Genomic DNA, 23,451 nt, shown 5'->3' on the forward strand with positions numbered 1-23,451 from the left:
TCCCTGGGAAAGTAGGGGCTGGAAGCTACTGCACAGCCAGTGTGCTCAGTCCTGGGAAGAAAGAAACTTGCTAGACTTTACACCACCACCTCCCCAGCTAATCCACTTTGGAGGGAATCCCTTCCAGTCCTCCTCGGCCCAAGGAACTTTGCTACAACACAGGGCCTTTGAGAGGGGCAAGGGAAAGGTGGGGGTGAACGCTCATAGAGGGTTCCCTAACAAAGAACGACCAACTCCCAAGAGCTCTGAGATGAAGCATATTGCAGATGGTGGGACCTGGTGGGGCTACAGCCAGCTTGAAAAGGGCTCAGATCTCAGCAAACCTGCATGCTTTAGAAACGCTGCATCACAGAGAGAAAATTCCCTCCCAAGCCAGCAAATGGAACGGAGCTGAGCAAAGTGGATTGTTTGTCCAGTGCCAGGAAGAAGATTTCCCTGCAGCATAAGGAAAACACAGACTGGACCTTCTAGGGGCTGAGTCTCATGTCATGTGAATGGGGGGGAGGAGGGGCCGTTCCATATACCTGCTTCCTACTCCACTGTGACCATTGGCCCAGATCCTCACAGGTATTTAAGCTTCTAAATTCCACTGAAATCAATGGAACTTAGGAGCCTAAACACTTTTGTGGATCTGGGTCCTAGTTCCTAGTTCTGGAGGCACTCAGGCATTGCAGTGAAGGGCATGGTATGAAAACCTAAAGTCATCAAGTTTAGGGCCAGATGGGACCATTGTGATCATCTAGTCTGACCTCCTGCATAATAAGGCCAGAGAATTCCACCCACTAATGTCTATATCAAGCCTATAGCCTCTGATTGAGCTAGAGGAGCTCTTTTAAAAAGACCCCCAATGTTCCCTTTAAGACTCCGTGTGATAGAGAATCCACCCTCTCCAGCCAACAGTTAACTACCCTCACTGCTAAACCCTGGCACCTTGTTTCTTGTCTGGATTTGTCTAGCTTCAGTTTCCAGCCACTGGATCTCATTATGCCATTGTCTGCTAGACTGAGGAGCCCTTTAGTGTCAGAAATCTTCTCCCTGTTGGGTAGCCCAATGGGTTGGTCATGCTTTCCAAGCCCAGCTCGGCTGCTTGATAGTAAACTGATGTTGGTTTTCAGAAGGGTGGAGACTTCCATCTGTGTTTAGAAAGACACTCAGGAAGTCCTGTCCCTTGGCTGATCCCCTTACAGCTCAATAATAAATAATTCAGCAGTTCTCAGCCTTTTCCAACCTTTGCTATGCTGGAAACCCCTCCCCCCCCCCCCCCCCCCGTCTCTAGCCAAGATGTCCTTCCCCTTTAGCAACATGGGAAAGGCAGGGTGCTCAAAGCCCCACTATGGGCTAATCCACTGCCTCTCACCAGCACTGGTTTGTAAAAAGTGCAAAGAATATCAGGGAAGTATTTCAGAGTGCCTTGGACAGGGAAGTGCCTGGCTCTGGAGTTGGCCATGGGCTGCAGAGCCTTTCACTGCCATGTTCCCCTGCCTAGTCTGTCCCACGCCAGTGTCATTGGCTGAGAGCTGCTGGGACACTTGGGCAGTTGGAGTGGAACAAAGGCAGCTTTCAGGCAGCTGGTTTCCTTCCTCAAGAATAAAAAAAAAATCCCTCCAGATAGTAGAGGCCAGGTCCCACAAGAGAGGTGCAGAACAGAGATTTGCATAGCCTATGCTTAGACAAAAAGGCCAGAGTCACTGTAACAGAGGCTTCGTCACAAAGGGTCCTGTTCTTTGCAAACAAGCCTCACCTGCGACTTGACAAACTCACTACATCAAACATGTCTTACAGAATATTTATCCATAAAGCATAACATGTCAGGTAGCTACAGAAAGCTCATAATTTTGTCAAGATTCATAACCATTGAGAGATGTCTGTATGGGTAATAGTTAAGGAATAATGGATATTGAGAGTGTGCTTGAGGGGGGTGGAGGGGAGAACCAACTTTTTTAGAAAGGAAAGGGAACTATTGAGAAGTGCCTGTTTTGGTTTGTATTGTAACCAGCACTCTCGTTTCTGTTAACTCTCTGTTCTTTCCAAATAAACCTACTTTGGCTTTATTCTAAGTGCTCACAAGTGCTGTGTATTATACAGGAGCAGTGGTTTGAGGTAAAACTGGCAAACTGGGCTACAGGGCTCCTTTGGGGGCAGAGGATCTGGGATTTCTGAGAGTAGCATGTCCAGGTATGGATAGCGCAGGGGAACAATTCAAAGGGACTCAGGTGCATCTGTTGTTAACCTGCAAGGCAAAGGAAGGACTATGGCGAGAGGGAGGCTCAGATGGTCATCGCCATCCAGCAGCCCCCCAACCCCCGCAACACCCTCTCCAGAATCTGCTGCTCATTTTTTGGCTGCACTTTCCCCTCACCTTTTTATTCAGTCACTTCACTCAGTCCTGGGCACCTCTTCTTGACGCTAGCTGACTCTCGCTCCTGGAGGGAGGTGGCCACAGGGACTCTGTGTGCACAGAGCCTTGGCTATGCATACGGTGATCCAATCAGTTACCAGCTGGTAACACCCACTGATGCCTCTGCTCTCTTAGAGCACTGCCCACGCAGTAGTGCTGGAGTCCCCCATTGGTTCCCTCCCCCCCACCTTCCATCAGCTGTTCCCCAGAAAGAGTTCACTTCTGCTTCCCTGAAGCCCATCCCTTCTGCTGGAGAGGCCATTGCCCCACTTCTGCAGGGGTCAGGCCAGCACCCCCCCCCCTCCAGTATTAACGCAGAGGGGTCAGTCTCAGGGCTGGTGGCTAGATACCCTCCTTTCTCACAGAGGTGAAAGCTCCAGAGGCCTAGGGCAGAAGTGGCAGGTGGCACCTGAGTCTATGAGAGGTCTATGCAAAATGGCATTTGGGCTGGTGCCGAGGCCTTAACCAATCACACCTGGCATCCCGGCTTGGGGCCTAGGATGGTAGGAACAGCCCCTGAGGGGGAGGCAGTATTGATGCTGGCAGGAAGGGGCTGACAGACAATGGGAGCGAGTGCCATGGGCTCTAGCAGCATTCGCAGAGGAATGACTGGGTGCTGGGCTGATGTGGGGCTAGGTGGCAGTTGTAGCCTAGAGGTCCTTCATCAAGCACCCACCTCCTTCTGAGGGATGCCTTAAGGTGGACCAGAGAGCCGACCAACAGCACAGCATGCTGGGGTAAGGCTTGCAGGTCCCTGGGCCTGGCCACTTGGTGCTATTTGAGTTTTGTCTTTAGTACTAAGGCTGGGTCTACACTACCCGCCTGAATCGACGGGTAGAAATCGACCTCCCGCGGATCGATTTATTGCGTCCCAGTGGGACGCGACAATTGATCCCCGAATCGACGCTCTTACTCCACCAACGGAGGTGGGAGTAAGTGCCGTCGACAGGAAGCCGCAGAGGTCGATTTTGCCGCCGTCCTCACAGCGGGGTAAGTCGGCTGCGATACGTCGAATTCAGCTATGCTATTCACATAGCTGAATTTGCGTATCTTAAATCGACTCCCCCCGTAGTGTAGATGTAGCCTAAGGGAAATTAATTTTGTTGTGTCTGTTTCTCAGGGCTACAGGGGCACAATTTCCACTCCCAAGTCACATCTGCCTGCAGCCCCAGCCCCATAGGCTTTGACCTGGGCAGATCTCCAAGGGCCAGCAGTGCTGAGTCTGTTTCACACCTGGATAGGATACACCCCCAGGCATAGCACTTGTGCAGCAGGAAGCATGGTGCTAATTCAGGCAGTGACATCCCTCCTGCAGCAGCTGCACTGAGCCAGCTGCTGTGCTGGAAGAAGGGCCAAGTTTTAGGAGCAATGCAAAGACAAAGCCCCGAGTGCTCAGACAAAGGACCATCATTGAGCACTGTTCCTAGGAGGAAGAGCCAGCGTGGGTTGATGTGACAAGGCAAGTGTTTACATTCAGGCCATCCTAGTTCAGCACACTGAGTTCTCCATGTCTCATCACACAAAACACCATTAAGGTTGCTATGGACTGTTCAACCTAGCTATGCTCTAGCCCAGAGGTAGCTGCAGTATGACACTGATCCAGGAAGAATATAAGCTTTTTGACAGTCTGAGGACGACACAGGAGGACATACCGGTGCTAGCTGAGAGCATTTTTAAAGACACATCAGATGTTCACCACATGCTCTGGGGTTGTAGCCACTGCAGTACAAACAGATCCACCCAGGACCCAATTCTAACATCCTTACAGAGCAGGGACTCCCTCTGACCTCAGTGAGAAAGAGCCATGCAGGCCAGTGGAGATCAGAGCTGGGCCTAGCTCTTCCTCAGATCCCACCTATTCACCTGAAGGGAGAGCTGGGGTGAGAGCGTACAAATGGCAGGCAGGGCTAGTGACAAGACTGCATATAGGTGAGTCAGGTGGACAGACACAGGAGACAGGTGGGATTGGGGGTCAGTCACAGACCCAGGCAGCCCCCTGTTGTAAGATGGACTTCCTCACTTTTCCCCAGCCTACCAGCTTTGGCCCTCACCTCCCACCCTTCATGCTGGCCTCCCACTCCACACCCAAGGCCCTGCTTCCCCAATTCTACATCTGCCAAGGAAAAATACCTTTATTTTAAAAGCAGAGAGCGGGGAAGGCTCCCGCGGCAAACATCCGGCGCTGGTGCCCAGGGGACTGGACTCCACAGCAATAAGGAGCCGAAGGAGTAGAGCTAGACCAGGCCCCATTCCCCTAATCAGCTGGCTCTCAGCCACTCGGAGAAGGAACAGAACTTCTCACACCATTGGCCGTTGCCTTGAGACCCTTTTGGGGAGCGCAGGGGTCGCCCCACTCCTTTCACTATGGCTGGCAGCCTCCCTTTTTCCCCAGAGGGAGGCTTTCCCTCCCAGGATCCCACCTCCCCTCGGACAGGCTGCTTGAGGGGCACCATTCCGGCCCTAGCAGCCGGGAGGAGCACATATGTGAGGCGCTGGAGGGCACCGTTATTCACTTGCAGTGTTTACAGTCAGACGGCACAACTGCATTCAGCTCCTCTCTCCAAATCGAGAGCACAGGCGGGTAACCCAGACGAGGCGGGTAACCCTCACACGATCTCCACTGCCTTCAGCATGTCCGACAGAACATAGGAGCTATCCCACGCTTGGCCGGGCCTCCTCAGCGTCCTCTCCAGAGTCCTAGCTGTCTCCAGGAGCTCTGGGGCAGCCAGCTTCCCCTCAGGGTGCGGCTGGCAGAACAGGATTTCGTTGACCTCCCCCTCGATCCTCCGGGCGTACAGCAGAGGGAAGACCTCCTTGAGGGCAGCCAGAACTGAGTCTTTGAGCAGGGAGTCTCGGCACACCAGATTGAGCACAAAAACACCTGGAGCATGGGGAAAGAGACCCGAAAACACAGGCATGTTTGGAACTGGAGTGGTCAGAGGCAACCTACTCCACCCTCTGCACCAATAGAGGCGCTTCTGGGGGACTACAGATCCCAGCAGGCTGAGCTCCAACTGGAGGCAAGCAGCCAAGCATGCTGGAACTCACGGTCTAGCAGCAGCATGGCCAGGCTTTCAGCCTCAGTCTGCTCCATTTATGCCCATTAGGTGCAGCTCCTGAATTAACAGCAAGAAGGCACCATGGCCCTCATCTGGGTAAAGCTTGAGAGCACCAGCACCGAAGGCCAAGTGGGTGAAAGTCTTGGCACACAGCGCAAACGAAGAGAGGCCCGTACAGAGCAGCCATGGGCCTGCAGCTAGTTAGCAGCCGATTCCAGTGTCTAGCAGAAGGGTCCCGTTGCTGTTGCTAATGCCAGCGAATCACTGAGCATACACAGGGCCAGCCTGCCATCCCTCATTGCCCCTTCCTCCATGAGCAGACCCACTGGTATCAGCAGGCCCATTCATGGAGCAAGGTGCTAGTCATCCTGGGGGAGGGCATTGCAATCTGACCCACACCGCCCTGTACATCCATTGAGCAGCTGCCTCTGCCTCATCAACGTTATGCCATTGAGCCTCCCGTCAGATGGACGTTATTCGCTCTGTTTTACAGAATGGGGCCGAGTCACAGAGGCTGCTCTGCCACTGAGTGGCAGAACCAGGCACAGAACCCAGGGATCCTGCCACCCAGCGCCCAGCTTTCACCACTAGGGTCACACTTGCTCTCTTCCAGCATGAAGAGACTAAGAGGGTGCTGACACCTGGAGACAGCCATTTGGGAGGCAGGTGCCGTAGCGCGGCATCTGCGCACATGCGAGGCTGTCAGACAGCCTTTCCATACCTTCCGGTGCCAGGATGGTTCTAACCTTCTGCAGGAAGGACGTTTCCACAAAGGCTGGGGGCGGGCAGCTCATTCCCAGGGTGGGATCCTTGCTGTCTACATCGAACATGACAGCATCGTACCGGGCTGGTGCTGCGGAAGGAGAACAGCCCAGTTAGCGTCCAAAGAGCAAGGCAGCAATAGCGTGGGATGAGCCAAGCACTGCTCACTGCCATAGTCACTGGGCGAGTGGCTGAGATAAAAGGTGGAAGGTTAAAAGAGATTCTTCTGCCATTTGCACAACAGCTTCCATCCAAGGCTTTATGAATGACACTTGCAGGAGTCGTCTCCCTTTCCACAGAAATGCAGCCACCTCTGGAGTGGGTGTGGCAGCCGCTCAACAATTAACAGAGGAAGCAAAGAACACTGTGTCACATTGGAACTACAGGCAGCCAGGCTGGAATTTGGTACCAGGCCAGGAGATCTTTAAATGACCACAAGTGGTCACACCGCCCATTTGACATCTTGCCAGAAAGATGAGCCCTCCTGCAGCACAGTGACCCCCCAATGCCAGGCTGTGGCATTAATTCAGTAGGGACCGGGGAAAGAATGCAACCAATGATGCACCCCCACCACTTTCTCCAGCGTTTGGGTTCTCTTTGGAGATCTCCCATCCACATACCAGCAAAGGATGACTCTGCTTAGCTTAGGAGAGCTGAAAAGATCATAGCTCATGATGCTAATGGCTGCAGGTGGAAGAGAATCAGATAACCTTCCACACCTTGCTAATGGCACCTCAGCTCACGTGTGTGTTACATACAAATTAAATGGCTGATGGTAAAGCAGTGATGGGCTAGCGTGGACGGACTGGGCAGAGGAGAGAGAGGTCGTGTGGACACACTTGGGTGGGGAGTAGGGGAATCAACAAGAAAGGGATGGGTATGAGTCAGAGTTGTCCACTGAGGTATCATCATCAGATCTCTCTTCCCACCACCCCATTGGGCACTGCCTTAGTGGGATCTCCGGAACAGCGAGTCTCCCCATCCCCTCGTCCCATCCCTGTGAGGTACAAGGCTAAACAACCACAAGGAGCTTGAAAGATGGGCGTTGGGGTTGCTGTGCTCAGTGCCCAGGGTCAAGAAGCAAAGAGAGTGCTCAGCACTGCTCTGCAGTGACCCTGGCTAGCAGCTACAGGCGTGGAACCAATACCATCCTCTCACAGCATTCAAGAGTGGGGAGGCAGGATGGGGGGGCCTCAGGGATGCATCAGTCTGCAGGGACCCTTGCCCATTACCCGCCGATGCTGCCAGCTTGGCCACGTAGTCCAGGCCATCCGAGATGTGAACCTTCATCCTGTCGCCTTGGGAAAAGCCGAACCACCGGGTAGCCACCTCCAGCATGGAGGGGTCGATTTCAACCGCCTCGACGCGGGACTGGCAGAAATAGTCGTGGATGAAGAGAGGCAGGCTGCCCCCGCCCAGCCCGATCACCAGCACCGAGAGCTGGGCTCCTGCAAGCAGGAAGCAAGCTGGGAAATTAACTGCCATGGCAACATGAACCCTCTGTGCTCCACGCTGCCGCCTCCAGGTCAGTGTAGGAGAACACTATGCTCACATTCCACCCACCACTGCATCTGGCTTCGCTAGGCAAGGGGGTCCCTGCTGGGGTAGAGCTTGGACAGGGAAGCTGCTTCTTCATCCATGCACCATCTAAAACAAACATCTTTAACCCTTTCCCTCCTGCAGCTGGGTTCAGTTTGCTCTCTGCTGCTCTGGACCCATCTCCTCCCCACCTGCTCCCTCTCCTCCTTGAGTGGATTTAGCTAGAAAGCTTTCAGAGGGAAGTTTTCATTTTAATACGGGCCACATCTGGCCCTCCAGCTGCACACTGGGGTCCCCATGGAGTCCAGAAACCAGGCCCCTCACCCCTTTTCCCTCTGTTTCAGGGTGAGAACAAAGCTGATCGACTGCAGGCGACTGTCCAAGGAAATTCAAGCCACCGGCAACTCGGCTCCTACAGAAGCTACCCATGTAACAGGGATGTACATGTCAGGGAAGTTCAGGGCAGTCGAGGGACTCCTGTCCAACACCTTGGCGTCCCCATTGCTGTCGCTGCCTTACTGGCTGGGGGTAGAGCTGCTTTTGCTCAGCTCTTGGTATCCTGAGACAGCAGGAGCCTTTCGCGGACGCTGTGGCTGCCCACCAGCTACCAGGCCATCAGCTGCTGAATGGGAACGCAAGGGAGCACCCAGGATAGCGAGCGAGCGAGCAATAGAGCCAGGAAGACAGGCACCAGGCCACCACCCTCTGCTCAGCTCAGACAATGCAACCTACCAGGCCTTGAAACTCCCCTGGCTTTGCAATACCAAGTAGCTACGGCTGGCTGGGCCTGGGACGTACACAATGCCTGCTAGTTGTTTTGCTTACTGACCTCGCCAGCCTTTTAAACTGGCTCTGTAGCGACAGGCGGTGAGCGCCCTAACCCAGAGCACCAGAAGACCCTAGGGCTAGCACCCAGTCCCCCCGCCCAGCCAGAAGCACTTCACCAACCCAACATCCCCCAGTTACCCATCCACGAGACTGGAAATCCAGGCAAAGGAGCTTCTCTCTGACCAATAGTGCTTGGCGCTCCTCCAGGGCCTGCCACGGGAGGATCTCAAAGCACTTGGTGAGCTTGAGCTAGCAGAGCTTCCCCTCCCTTCTGGCAGGACGTGGGCAAGTGTCGTCCTTGCTGCTTTACAGACAGGGGAGCTGGGGCACAGACATCAACCCATAAGCACTCTGTGTCAGCGCCAAGAACAGAAACCAGGAGCCCAGAGTCCAAGGCTCCTGCTCTAAGCTCTAGCCTCCGCAGCCACTCCATACCAAAACGAACGTCTGCCGTTTCTGTAGCATCTTTCATGCTGGGGGAGGCTACAGCACTATCCACAACGTGTCCAGACGGCACCAGAGACTCACCCCTACCTCTGGGATAGGGAGAGGACATGGACGGACTAGCACCAGAAGCAGTCAGAGAGGAGTCCCTGGGCTTGCCCTGCCATTCGGTCACTGATGGAGACACTCGCCCCTCCCCTTAGCTGTCCCTGACTCTGAGTTGACTAGACCAGGTACAAGTGCAGGGAAGACTTGTACTAGGGACTTGCCCTCTCCTATGGCGGGGGGCGGTCGTTTCTCTTAGCTCATGGGCCTCGCACCTGGTAGAAGCTCAGGGTTTCTCAGCAGAGCCAGTCCCGCAACCATGGCCTTATGGTGTTCACAGCAGAGGTAGCTCCTGTCAATGGCCTGGCAAGCTGATGTTGGGGGGGCCTTGGTGGAGCCAGATGCCTGTTTCTTCTTGTCCTTCTTCCGCTTCTTCTGGCCTGAACACAGGAGACACATTAGCCAGATGCCCAGGCAGACATGCAGAGGGGCTGGCACACCTGACAAGCACTGGGGACAGCAGGGCATATCCTTGGGGGAGAGGGGCCGCTAAGTCCCCATGTGGCTATGCAGAAGCTTGGAGAAGGGCTCATTTCATTCTGCTGTATCCATTAGGGGTTCATCTTAGGGTCAGACTGTAGCTAGGTTTTCAAAGGGGCTGGATGATCTCTTCCCTTCCCCAAGCCTGCAGTCCTACCTCTGGCTGTGGCTAACTCCTTTTGTTGCTCCCTTTCCAACATTTCAAACAGACACCCACGCCTTCATACTCACCTGCCTGGGCGACTGGAGCCCCACACCCACTGACCTCTGATACCAGCCTCGTTCCCCTCCAGTCTGTACACACGTCATCTCCAAACTCTCCCACCTCCCCTGCAGCACGGACTCCATCACCTGTCCCCTTTACAAGTCCCTGGGAAAAACTATTTCTGATCATTTGTTCACAGGCAGCTAAGACTTCAAAGGTGTCTGCCAACAGGAAAACATGGGGCGTGGTCTCATTCTCTCATGTCAATTCAACCAGGACCTTGTGGCTGCTGTGACTGGCTAGCGGTACTGTCATGTCAGGATTTATCAGTTTTACTCTCTTAGGGCTTGTCTACATTACCCACTGGATCGACGGGCAGCGATCGATCCAGTGGGGGAGGTCAATTTATCGCATCTAGGCTAGATGTGATAAATCGACTGCCAAGCGCTCTCCCGTCGACTCCGGCACTCCGCCTGCGCCTCTCACCCTGGTGAAGTCAACAGGAGAGCATCAGCTGTCGACTTACCGCAGTGAAGACACCACGGTAAGTAGATCTAAGTACATCGACTTCAGCTACGTTATTCACGTAGCTGAAGTTGTGTAACTTAGATCGACCCCTCTCCCCCGCCCCCAGTGTAGACCAGGCCTTATTCTCAGTGTGTCCAACTCTCCCTCGTCCTTAGGGTTTTGTTTTGTCCTTCCCATAATGAATTAAAATGCTGCTCCTGGCAGCCATGAGATGGCATCAGGCCTGAGACGACAATCCATCTCTCTTGAGTCCCACTAAACATCTAACAGCTCAGTAATATTCAGATTGGGACTTTACATCAGGTTGTTGTTAAGACTGCCTGCCCTCGCTCAGCTGAAGGTGGTGGTGGTTGAAGAATGGTTTAGAAGCACCACTAGGAGCACTGAGAAAGAATTAAGAAAAGGGAAACATAAGATGCACACCAGAAAATGTTTCCTCACAGCAAAAGATGCAGGATTGGACTGTGGGCTAATCTCCTGAGGATACCAGCTTCTCTGAGCAGGGACCGTTCTTCCTGAGCTTTGGAAAGTGCATAACCCACCATGGACACCACCAATAAATCATAAAGGTAAGTGGTGGAAGCTCCATCATTGGAGTCCTTTAAAATCAGAAAGGACAAGAGGCTAGAGAACATATTCATAGACTTTAAAGTCAGAAGGTACTGTTGTGATCACCTAGTTGGCCTCCTGCACATTGCAGGACACAAACCTTGCCCACTCAATCCTGTAACAGGCCCCTAACCTCTGGCTGAGTTACTGAAATCTTCAAATCATGATTTAAAGACATAGGCCTGGTCCACACTAACCCCCCCACTTCGGACTAAGGTACACAAATTCAGCTACGTTAATAACGTAGCTGAATTCGAAGTACCTTAGTCCGAACTTACCGCGGGTCCAGACGCGGCAGGCAGGCTCCCCCGTAGATGCCGCGTACTCCTCTCGCCGAGCTGGAGTACTGGCATCGACGGCAAGCACTTCCGGGATCAATCCCAGAAGATTGGTTGCCTGCCACCGAACCAGGAAGTAAGTGAAGACCTACCCTAAGTTAAAGAGAATCTGACATTTACTCTAGTTTAAACCTGCAAGTGACCCATGCCCCACACTGCAGAGGAAGGTGAAAAACCCCCAGTCACTCCTAGTGTCACCCAGGAGAAAATTCCTTTATGACCCCAAATATGGCGATCAGTTAGACCCTGATCATGTGAGCGAGACTTTCCCAGGTGTCTGCCTGGTGAGAATTCTCTGTGGTAACTCAGAACCCTCCCCATCTAGTGTCCCTCTCCACCCATTGGAGAAATTTACTAATGGTAGATGGGTCACATGCCATTGTAGGCAACCTCATCATACCATCCCCTCCATAAATACATCAAGCTCAGTCTTGAAGCCAGTTAGGCTTTTTGCCCTCACTGATCCCCTTGGGAGGCTGTTCCAGAACTTCACTCCTCAGACGGTTAGAAATCTTTGCCTAATTTCAAGCCTAGACTCATTGGTGGCCAGTTTATATCCATTTGTTCTTGTGCCAACACTAACCCTTAAACACCAAGGAGGGAGAGTTATCTCCCCATAGCCTTCATTTTGTTAAGCTAAACAAGCCACACTCTGAGTCTCCTCTTGTAAGGTAGGCTCTCCCTTCCTCTGATCATCCTAGCAGCCCTTCTCTGCGCCTGTTCCAGCTTGAATTCATGTTTCTTAAACATGGGAGACGAGAACTGCACACAGTATTCCAGATGAGGTCTCACCAGTGCCCTCTATAATGGTACTAACACTTCCCTGATGCATCCTAGGACTGCACTAGCTTTTTTCACAGCCGCATCGAAGTGACGGCTCATAGTCATCCTGTGATTGACCAATACACCCCAATCTCTCTTCTCCACAGTGGCCCCCTGCGATGAGCTTAGATGTCACCCAATGTGGTTGTTCCATTTATTCTCATGATGTGCTCCCATTGCTTTCCAACCTGCTTATTGCTGCCCAGAGCCATCCAATGGCTCCTGGGTCTACTGCAACTCTTCCCAGCCCTTAATGTGCTGCCCAAGCCCTGAGAATCTTTCCCAAATTTCTAGGCCCAAGTTTACACACCTCTAGGGGCTGCACTGGACAGCAACCTGGCTTCCGACTGCACCACATTCCTGTTGCTGAGGAAGATGAGCCGCCGGAAATAGCACATGTTGTCCCCTTTTACGTCCTCAATGAGGTATTCCCCGCTCATGGCGCTGGTGTCCTGGTGCTGAATGGTACGGACCCCGATGTCCCCCCCTACAGAGAGAAACGGCACCTGGGGGAGAAAGAAAAGCAATGGGGGAAACTAACTCACACAGCAGACACCAGAGAGCTTTACAGAAAGAACCAGAGGAAGAGCTACCAGCCCAGAGACTGCAATAGGAAAACGGCACCAGAACAAGACTGCCATGAACACAAGGCAGTATTGTTGGTGGCACTAGGCATCACCTTAGGTAACTCGGGGGGTTGGAAGACCTGAGAGTCGATGAAGCCCCCCCGCTCTAGGCCAAAGTGAATCAAAGCCCCTGCATGTTAAACTTTACTAACCTCACAAGCCAGCAGCTGGGAAGCAGTAGTGATAAGGGAAACCTACATGCTTCTAGCTAAAGGACAAGATTACTTGCAGAAAGAAACAGTGAGAACAAGCTGCACAGCCAAGGTCGTGTAATGTAGCCAGAGGGAGAAAGGGGGAGAGGTGGGAATGGAGGAAGGGGGGTGAGAAAGGGCGGGGGAAGAAGGGAAAGGCTTAGCTGCAAAATGTATAAAAGACAAAGGCTGCTTATGTTGGTGTGCTTGATTTGAGACGTGCCTGTCTCCTTGCACCACTTTGAGATCTCAAATAAACTTTGACTGCTTCTCCACCCTGGTGTGTTCATTGGCGCGAAGCACACCGGCCAACAGACCCCGCTGTTGCTGTCCTCGGGCACTCTGTGTCGGCAACAGTATGTTGTTCTAATTGGTATTGTACAAACTCCCACCTGCAATCCCTGTCTAAGCTGATTGGAGACCAAGGCAATAGCACTGCATCCCGGCTCAACAGGCCCCCATATAGTATGATGGTCCAAGGGGCTGATGTTTGGATACAGATTCTGATGGGTTTAGAGCTTGGCTTTCAGGCCAAAGCAAGTATCTGGTCTGATTTTCAGTGATGCTAAAATAAATAAATAAATAAATTTTCTCTTTTAAGATTGTTGTCCAATTTGGCAAGATTCTTAGGAAATCAGTTGTTCTCGTGAGAATTCTAACGGCTTGGCCAGAAACCTCATGAACAATTTCAACTGCCTCAGAACCAGGCCCGGAACTAGATCTGCAGGGGCAGGTCCAACCCTGGGGATTTGAATCTGATTTCCCACATCTACTGAAATCTGAAAGGAAGACAGATTATAGAATCCAGTTTTGCCTGGTTCCTGTGCTTTTGCCTTTAACAAGAGACCAGCAGAACAGTTTCACAGAGTCACAGAAATCTAGGACTGAAAGGGACCTCAATAGGTCATCTAGTCCAATGCCCTGCACTGGGGCAAGACTAAGTATTATCTAGACCAGAGGCGGGCAAACTTTTTGGCCTGAGGGCTACGTCGGGTTTCTGAAATTTTATGGAGGGCTGGTTAGGGGAGGTTGTGCCTCCCCAAACAGCCAGGCATGGCCAGGTCCCCGCCCCCTATCCGATCCCCCCCACCCCCCGCTTCTCGCCCCCTGACAGCCTCCCGGGGACCCCTGCCCCATCCACCCCTCCCTGTTCCCTGATGGTCCCCCCCGGGACCCCTGCCCCTGACTGCCCTCCGCTGCCCAATCCAACCCCTCCTCTCATTCCTGATTGCTCCCCCGGGACCCCTGCCCCCATTCAACCCCCTTGTTCCCCGCCCTCTGACCACCTCACCCCCTATCCACCCCCCCACCCCCGGACTACCACCCCGAACTCCCCTGCCCTCTATCCAACCCTCCCTGCTCCTTGCCCCCTTACTGTGCTGCCTGGAGCACTGGCGGCTGGCAGTGCTACAGCGGCGCTGCCCAGAGCGCCAGGACAGGCAGCCATTCTGCCCAGCTGGAGCCTGCCACGCCACCGCGCAGCACAGAGCCCCGGGTCAGGCCGTGGCTCTGCAAGAGCCCCGCTGCCCAGAGCGCTGCGCTGGCAGTGTGGCAAGCTGAGGCTGCGGGAGAGGAGTACAGTGGGGGGGGGGGGAGGGGGAGGCCAGCCTCATGAGCCAGGAGCTCAGGGGCCGGGCAAGAGGGTCCCGTGGGTCGGATGTTTGCCCACCTCTGATCTAGGCCATCCCTGACAGGTGTTAGTCTAACCTGTTCTTAAAACCTCCAAAGATGGAGATTCCACAACCTCTGTAGGTAAGTCTGTAGGTAATTTATTTCAATGCTTAACTACCCTGACAGTTAGGAAGCTTTTCCTAATGTCTAACCTAAATCTCTCTTGCTGCATTTTAAGCCCATTGCTCCTTGTCCTGTCCTCAGTGGATAAGGAGAACAATTTATCACCCTCCTCTTTATAACAACTTTTTACATACTTGAAGACTATTATGTCCCTCCTCAGTCTTCTCATCTCCAGACTAAACATGCCCATTTTTTCAATCTTCCCTCGTAGGTCATGTTTTCTAGACCTTTAATCATTTTTGTTGCTCTTCTCTGGACTCTCTCCAATTTGTCCACATCTATCTTGAAGTATGGTGCCCAGAACTGGACACAACACTCCAATTGAGGTCTTTTCAGTGCTGAGTAGTGGTAGAATTAATCTTTTACATTAAGGCAGATTTGTCTGCTATATATAGATGGCCTGTTTGACTTACTTCTTGTGTCTTGCTTACAACACTCCTAGTAACATATCCCAAAATGACGTTCGCGTTATCTGCAACAATGTTACATTGTTGACGCATATTGAGTTTCAGAGTAGCAGCCATGTTAGTCTGTATCTGCAAAAAGAACAGGAGTACTTGTGGCACCTTAGAGACTAACAAATTTATTAGAGCATAAGCTTTCGTGGACTACAGCCCACTTCTTCGGATGCATATAGAGTGGAACATATTTTGAGGAGATATATATATACACACATACAGAGAGCATAAACAGGTGGGAGTTGTCTTACCAACTCTGAGAGGCCAATTAATTTCTCTTACTTAATTGGCCTCTCAGAGTTGGTAAGACAACTCCCACCTGTTCATGCTCTCTGTATGTGTGTGTGTATATATATATATATATATATATATATATATATATATATATATATATATATATATCTCCTCAAAATATGTTCCACTCTATATGCATCCGAAGAAGTGGGCTGTAGCCCACGAAAGCTTATGCTCTAATAAATTTACTAGTCTCCAAGGTGCCACAAGTACTCCTGTTCATATTGAGTTTGTGATCCACTATAACCCCCAGATCCCTTTCTGCAGTACTCCTTCCTAGGCAGTTATTTCCCATTTTGTATTTGTGCAATTGATTTCTTCTTCCAAGTGGAGTACTTTGCATTTGTCCTTATTCAATTTCATCCTATTTATTTCAGACCATTTCTCCAGTTTGTCAAGATCATTTTGAATTCTAATCCTGTCCTCCAAAACGCCTGCAAAAAATCCCCCTTTGGTATCATCCAAAAATGTTGTCAGTGTACTGTCTATGCCATTATACAAATCATTTATGAAGACACTGAACAGAACTGATCCAGGACAGATCCCTGTTTGACCTGCCAGTAGTGAAAGAGGCACAATAAACCGTTCTACGTCTCCTCTTAAGAAGCCAAGCTGAACCAGATGCATCTTAGGAATTAGAAGGATATTTGCTGTAGAAAGCTGAGAATAACAGGGGAGCGTGACGAGTGGACAGGTTTGCGTGGCACAGTAGTTTGGCCAGTGTTTTCAGCACTTATCTAGTTATTAGCTGAGATGCAGGAAACAAGTCACGGCAATAATACGTTTTACGAGTTGCTGAATAGTTCAATCCTCAGTGAGGTGGGAAGAAAGCTGCAGAAAAACAGGAAGGTGGAAGAAATTCAGGCCAATATTTGCAAATAGGGCAAGTGGTTTTGGGTGCCCAACTTGAGATGCTCTACCTCTAAAAATCAAGCCCCATTGGGGTATCTGAAGTTGAGGCCTTCAAATTAAGGCATCTAAAAATCACAGTCTAAAGAAATGAAGTGACCGGATCTGGGGCAGGGAGAATAAAATAGCAGCTAGATACTGGGCTGAATTAAGCCCCAGAGCTGAACCCCTCCCTTGACTGGAACCAGATCACATTTTGCAATTAGATCCCACTTCCAGCTGAAAGGAGAACATGAATGCACAGAGAGACGGATGGCAACAGGGAGCAGCAGGAGGCCCTGAAGTAGGAACTAGAGCCTGGCTATGGATGTGTGGGGCGCAGGCTGGGTTTGCAGCTCTGCCCAAGGAGATGCCTGAACACAGCTGTTGGGAACAGCACTTACCTGCTGCTGGGATGGGAGGCCGGGTGGCGCCAGCTCCATCACCTTCCCCGACAGCTCTGCCTGGATGCCTTCCATCCCTTCATAGTGCTGACCTCTGTGCAGGGCCACTGTTATCAGCCGCCTGAAACCTGCGCTGGCAGCCAGCTGCTTCCGACCCGCCTCCGTCCCAAAGAGCCACTCGGTCTCTCTGCCCTGCGGTACTGGAGAAAGGGGTCGCAGTCAGGAGAGCAGAGACCACAGTGGCAGAAACGGATGGTGCTAGAAGTACAGTGCTACCAATGTATCTTAGCCTTTAGCCAGGAGCGGCCAAAGCAACTGCCATCATCTCTAGTACAGATAAGCTCCAGAACACAGTACGTCTGTGCTGCTTGGATTGAGCTGGAACCGGTCAACAGCGTGCTCCTGTTATACTGAAGACAACAACAACTGCAACCTTCTCCAGATCTGACAAATTAGATGCAGCCCTATGGCAGCTTTGCCAATACACCCCTTGATTGAATCCATTTTTGATGCCCCTTCCTCCAATGCATTCGTAACACGAAGGCTTGAATGCATTGCAGGACTGTGTATCTAGAGTCTGTGCTAATGAAACAAGAAGACTTAGCACTCCTCTGGATTGCGTCCATTTGTAGATTCCAAAGCACTTGGAAAGTGGAGCAAGTATCTGCCCCATATTTATGAATGGGACAGCTGAGATGCAGAGTGGTTAATTCGTCACACAAGGAGTCAGAGATGGGAACAAACTCCAGGAATCCCAACTCTCAGCCTTGTGCGCTGGACTACGTTGCCTCCTTGGATGAAAATCAAACAGGCCATCTATTATTGTTATTGTCTAGCAGACAAATCTGCCTTAATAATGTGAAAAATTAATTCCACTACTGGTAACAGGTTGGAAGAAGGCAACTGAAGGAATACTACAAATGCACTAACCAGTGTGACCTGCTTTGTGTGTGGCTAAGAAGAGGAGAGGTTTCTACATTCTGTTAAGGAGGCTTGGATTTCATATACTGAAATCTCAGTCAAATGGTGTTTTTTTTTAAATAGTGGAGTGCTCTCAAATTCAAGGAAGGAGTTACTTCAGAGCTCCTGCTGATCCTAAGGAAGCTGGCAGTTTGTACACACTATAAATACGACAGCCTTTCCTTGTTGGATGCATGTAACTGCAATGAGTGCATTTATGATATTAAAACAGAGCGAATTTGTCTATTTAACTTTTACCTGGTAGTAACAACAGGACTGAGCATCACAGAGAAAGTCAGTAATAAACACATATGACATTATCAGCATCTGCTACGCCTCTACCCTGATATAACATGAATTCGGATATAACGCGGTAAAGCAGTGCTGGGGGGGGGGGGGGGGCGGGGCTGCGCACTCTGGTGGATCAAAGCAAGTTCAATATAACGCGATTTCATCTATAACATGGTAAGATTTTTTGGCTCCCGAGGACAGCGTTATATCGAGATAGAGGTGTATTTACTAGAGGGCAGATTCTGCCACCAGAACTCTCAGCTACTGGTATCTTTCTCCATAAGTAGCCTCAATGAAATGAATGGGGCTATTCATAGGGGTTGGGAATAGCTCATTGGGAAGGTGGCAGAATCAGATCCTACTGGCTAACAGGTGTATCTTGTATTGTGTATTTGCTCTCTGAGCTGATGTAGGGGGCTATCCAACTATCTCAAGTACTGATGTGATAAAGTCCAGGTGCTTACCAATACATCTTCAGATTACACCAATGGGCACATTTTGGAGATGAAAAATGGGGCAGTTAAATGTGATCTGTCCCACCGCCCATCTTCATGACCAGTCCCCTATGTCCGATTAAGGCTTTGTATCAGGCCACTGCACTGCTTTTTTGGTCAGTGACTGGGCTCTGTCTACACACAATACCGGGGCAAGCTAATGTGCTTTGTTCTTTTGCTCCTGGAGATCAAGATTTTCAAAACTGGGGTGTCTAAATTTAGGGGCTCAGGAGCCTTGAAAGGCATCTTTGATAACTGACTTGATTTTCAGAAGTGCTGAGCAAAGCTGGGGAAAAAAAAAAAAAGGAATCTTTCTGCAAAAATTTTTGGATTGGGAGGGGGAGGGAGAGAATTCATCCCACTTTGGAATGAACTGTCAAAAATGTGAAAACTTTTCTTGGGAACAAATTTAAAGAAAAATTCCATTTCAGGAGAACTGAAACAAAATGTTTCTGGTTTCCTGACCGCCCTCACTCGGGAAATCTCAGCCCAGCTGCTGGAGAATCACTGAGCCTCCCTACCGGCCCCCAGCTCTGGGAGCTGGAGAAATGCTGCTCATCCCCAGAACTTTGGGGAGCAGGGGGGAGGAGAGAGAAACCTGCCTGTGTTTTAATGAAAGTCTGTAATAGATTTGGTGAAATATTTCATACCACCTACTTCGCATCTGCCAGCAGAATAAGTTCAGTTGGAAAATCTCAAACAATCTCTAGTGCTGAACACCCAGCAATTGCCATGGAAATGAATGGGAGTTGTTGGGTGTCCGGCACTGGTGAAAATCAGGCCTATCTTATTATACCTAACCAGAGGCTTAAGAGCTTAACTTGAAATGGTGACCCCCGCTGAAGTCAATGGGAGTTTTTCCATGGACTTCAATGGGATCAGGATTTCATCCCCATTTTGCACATCTCAACTAGAGAAATATCCTCTCGGAGGAGCTGAACTCACTGATGAAGATGGCGAAGTGATTATTCCGGGAGGCTTTCACTGAGGGGCTGTCCACCACGTGCAGAGTGTACCGAGGTTTCCCGGCATCTGCATCACACAGATCGAGAGAGACGTGGCTTGCGCTGGGGTTTTTATTCAGCTGGCTGCGCAGCAGAGCATACAACTGCCTCTCCTTTACTGCCTCGACCAGCTGCTCAGCACTCTCCACCCGCACAGGCTTGTCCTGCTCCTCAGTGCAGATCTCAAGGATCTGAAGAACCGAACCTGGGATCTTCTTGAACTTGGTCATGACATAGACAAAAACGGGCAGAACAAACTGCTGCTTGGCCGCTCCGTCCTCACTGCCCAAGACCTGGTGAACGCGCACCATCCAGCCTTCTTGGGAGAAGTAGCCCACCGCCTTCTTCACCACATGGGCCTGGGCCAAGGAGATACACAAGTAGCGGCCTCCAACCTGCAGCACCCGGCTAATCTCAGCAAACATCCTGTCCACCCTTTCGAGGGTGGCCTCCTCTTCATCAACCAGGATAGCATCTAGGGTGCCCTTGTCCAATACCACCTGGAACTGGGCATCCTGGAAATCCATCTGCAGCATGTCCATCCACAGGTAGCTCATCTTCGGCCTCCTGTGGGCATTCCGCTCCCTCATCTGATTTATCACAACCTCGCTGATGTCTACGTTCACAATGTCCTGGTAGCCCACGTCATACATCTGCTCGCTCAGTTCGGAGTTGCCACAACCCACTACAAGAACCTGAGAAATTTAAAGAGATAATAGTTTCCCTATGGATACACAGCACAGTCCTGTTTATCCCAACGATCCCAAACACACATACACACACCATGGAGATCAGCAAACAATGGATTCTCTGGGAGACAAATCCACCATGAATGCTCACTAACCAACACTTGGGGATCTTGCAATAAATGTACTACAAAGGGATTCACCACATGCAAAGGAGGCATTCGACATGGACCTGTTAAACACACACATGCAGGAATCCCTTCCCCACCACTGCACTATAGCTGCACCGGGGTGGAAGACACCATCTGATGACTAGTGCACAACAACCAGTGAACTTGAGTGGACGTAACCTGAACTGCACATGGAATTCAGGGAAACAGGATGTGATTATCTGAGCTAGATTTTAGCCAGAATAAAGGGAGTCATACCCCATCTCTTCTAAGAAGTGCATGTGATCATTTATGACCACAAGTGGTCATGATCTTGGTTTTATCTACTCGTCACCATCTCCCAACACCAGGCTGGGCCATTAGCTCAGCGCTAGGCAAAACAAACAACTTATGGGGAGATACTGGCCTGGATAAGCTGAGGATCCATGGGATTGGCTGACAAGCTGCCTCCATACTTGTAGATCAGGGGCGGGTAAACTTTTTGGCCTAAGGGCTGCATCCAGTTTCAGAAATTGTATGGAGGGCCGGTTAGGCGAGGCTGTGCCTCCCCAAACAGGCAAGCGTGGCCCGGCCCCCACCCCGTATCTGACCCCACTCCCCCGCTTCTTGCACCGATGGCTCCCCGGGACTCCTGCCCCATCAACCCCCCCCCGTTCCCTGACGGCCCCCCCAGGACCCCTGCCCCATCCACACACCCCTGCTCCCTGTCCCCTGACAGCCCCCGGACCCCCCCACCCCTAACTGACCCCCCGCCGCCCCATCCAACCCCCCCTCTCCTTCCTGACTGCCTCCCCTGGGACCCCTGCCCCATCCAACCATCCCTTCTCCCTGAATGCCTCCAGACCCCCCCGCCCCCATTCAACTGCCCTGTTCCCCGCCCTCTGACCCCCCCCTCAACCCCTATCCACATCCCCGGCCTCCCTTGCCCTCTATCCAACCCCACCTCCCTGCCCCCTTACCGCACTGCCTGGAGCACTGGTGGCTGACGGCACGGCTGCACCATGACAGGCAGCCGCGCCACCCGGCTGGAGCCAGCCGCGCACCACGCAGCACAGAGCACCAGGTCAAGCTGGGCTCTGCATCTGCGCTGCCCCAGGAGGTCGCCACCCCGAGCATTGCGCCAGTGGCGCAGTGAGCTGAGGCTGTGGGGGAGAGGGAACAGCAGGGAAGGGGTCAGGGGCTAGCATCCCAGGCCAGGAGCTTAGGGGCAGGGGAGAACGGTCCCATGGGCTGTAGTTTGCCCACCGACGTCGTGGATCCACATCCACCCAAGCAAGTAGCATTTGGAAGTCTCCGTTCTGGGATGGATCTTGCATATGTTTTAGGCTTTGAGCCACCCGATTGTGACACTGGGATGTGGATCAAAGAAATCTTCTGTATCCAGCACCTAGGAGATCAGCCCAGCCCAGGTCCCACCTATACCTCTTCACACGTCCATATGGGGCCTGCCCTAAGAGAATCAGACTCACAGAAATGTAGGGCTGGAAAGGACTTTGAGACGTTATTAAGTCCAGCCCCCTGCACGGAGGCAGGACCAAGTAAACCTAGACACTCCCTGACAGGTGTCTGTGCAACCTGTTCTTAGAAACCTCCAATGACGGGGATTCCACTGCCTCCCTTGAAAGCCTATTCCAGACCTTAACTACCCTTAAAGTTAGAAAGCTTTCCTAATATCTAACCTAAACCTCTCTTGCTATAAATTAAGCCCATTACTTGTTGTCCTTCCTTCCCTGGACATGGAAAACAATTGATCCCCGTCTCCTTTATAACAGCCTGATAATAGTCCTCAAATATGGTAAAGATTTCTCCCCCCCCCCCTCCCCCCTTCTTTTCTCAAGACTGAACAGGCCCATTTTTAAAACAAACTTTCTTCATAGCTCAAGTTTTCAAAACTTTTATCATTTTTGTTGTTCTCCTCTGAACTTTCTCCAGTTTGTCCACATCTTTCTTAAAGGGTGGCACCCAGAACTGGACACAGTACTCCAGTTGATGCTTCACCAATGCCAAGCAGAGTGTGACAATTACATCCTGTGTCTTACATCAGACCCAATTTGCGATTCCACTACAACCCCAGATCATTTCCAGCAGCTGCACTGGCCAGCTGGTTATTTCCCTTTTTGTAGCTGTGCATCTGATTTATCCTTCCAAAGTGCAGCACTTTAAACGTGTTTTATTGACTTCCATCCTGTTGAACTCAGGCTGTTCTGAATTCTAATCCTGGCCTGCCCCATGCTCCTACCCCCGTTTGCCTGGCGCCAGACACCAACGTTACAACCAGGCCCTCCCCTGCGTTACCCAAGCGGCTAATAAAAACATTGGCAAGGGACCCAGGACCGACACTGCAGGACCCCCGAGATGCACCCTCCGAGCGAGCCCGTGACACCCACTCTCTGGGTGCGATCCAGCGGTGCCCCCGCCTGGCAGCGGTTTCACCCGCCCCCTCTTCCCTGGGCTGCTTCTGACCCTACCTGGGGGGCCTATGCCCCGTGCCCTACGGGAATCGGGGGAGCCGCGGACGCGCTCTACCCTTCGGCCCGGATCTCGGGCCCCACCCAACGGAGGCGCCCCCGGCCGCCCCGCGCTCACCTTGTCGCGGGGTCGCACGTACTTGTGCAGCGCCGCGCACAGCTCCAGGTAGCCGCCATACCACTCGAAGGCGCGCGGCCCGCGCTGCTGGAAGAAGTGCTCCCAGTACTGGGCCGAGCCAAAGTCCCGCGCGCTGCGGGGCAGCAGGGCCATGGCGGGGGAAGGGAGCGTCCCCCTGGCAGGCAGACGCGCTGCGAGCCCAGACTGGCGGCTCTCCCCACGTGCGCCCGTGCTGCCCCCACAGCGCGATCCTGGAACGTTGGTACACTACGTCCGCGTTCGGAGCCTGCCCATTGGGCCCCCCCTCCGCGCACCGACGTCACAGCTCATTGGTTGCCTCTTTTTTCCGGCTTTCTTCCCATTGGCTCGTTACCTCCCCCACCCCGCTGCGTGTTGTTCGAACCTTGACAGGGAGGCGATGGGGGATCGCGGGTCAGGGCGCTGCGAGACGGGGGGGCGGATCTCCCATGCCCAGGATGAAGGGGCTG

At 52.0% G+C, this 23,451-nt stretch overlaps 1 protein-coding gene across 2 annotated transcripts; it reads right to left on the minus strand.

Annotated features, from left to right (window-relative positions):
• Nucleotides 1-1,772: 1,772 nt before the first annotated feature.
• METTL13 (methyltransferase 13, eEF1A lysine and N-terminal methyltransferase) lies at nucleotides 1,773-23,239 on the minus strand. Of its 2 annotated transcripts, none has more exons than XM_054037899.1 (8): nucleotides 22,964-23,239; nucleotides 19,463-20,216; nucleotides 16,773-16,972; nucleotides 12,428-12,623; nucleotides 9,351-9,515; nucleotides 7,452-7,667; nucleotides 6,179-6,310; nucleotides 1,773-5,279 (listed from the first exon to the last, which is right to left on the minus strand). In XM_054037899.1, exons 1-8 carry the CDS (start codon nucleotides 23,114-23,116, stop codon nucleotides 5,005-5,007), a joined length of 2,091 nt encoding a protein of 696 aa, XP_053893874.1. In that variant the 5' UTR covers nucleotides 23,117-23,239; the 3' UTR covers nucleotides 1,773-5,004. The 2 variants fall into 2 exon arrangements, with proteins under 2 accessions (XP_053893874.1, XP_053893875.1); XM_054037900.1 differs by having other exon boundaries at nucleotides 22,986-23,052.
• Between the last annotated feature and the right edge of the window lie 212 nt (nucleotides 23,240-23,451).

This window comes from Malaclemys terrapin, chromosome 8 (assembly GCF_027887155.1).
Source record: "Malaclemys terrapin pileata isolate rMalTer1 chromosome 8, rMalTer1.hap1, whole genome shotgun sequence".
NCBI lineage: Eukaryota > Metazoa > Chordata > Testudines > Emydidae > Malaclemys > Malaclemys terrapin.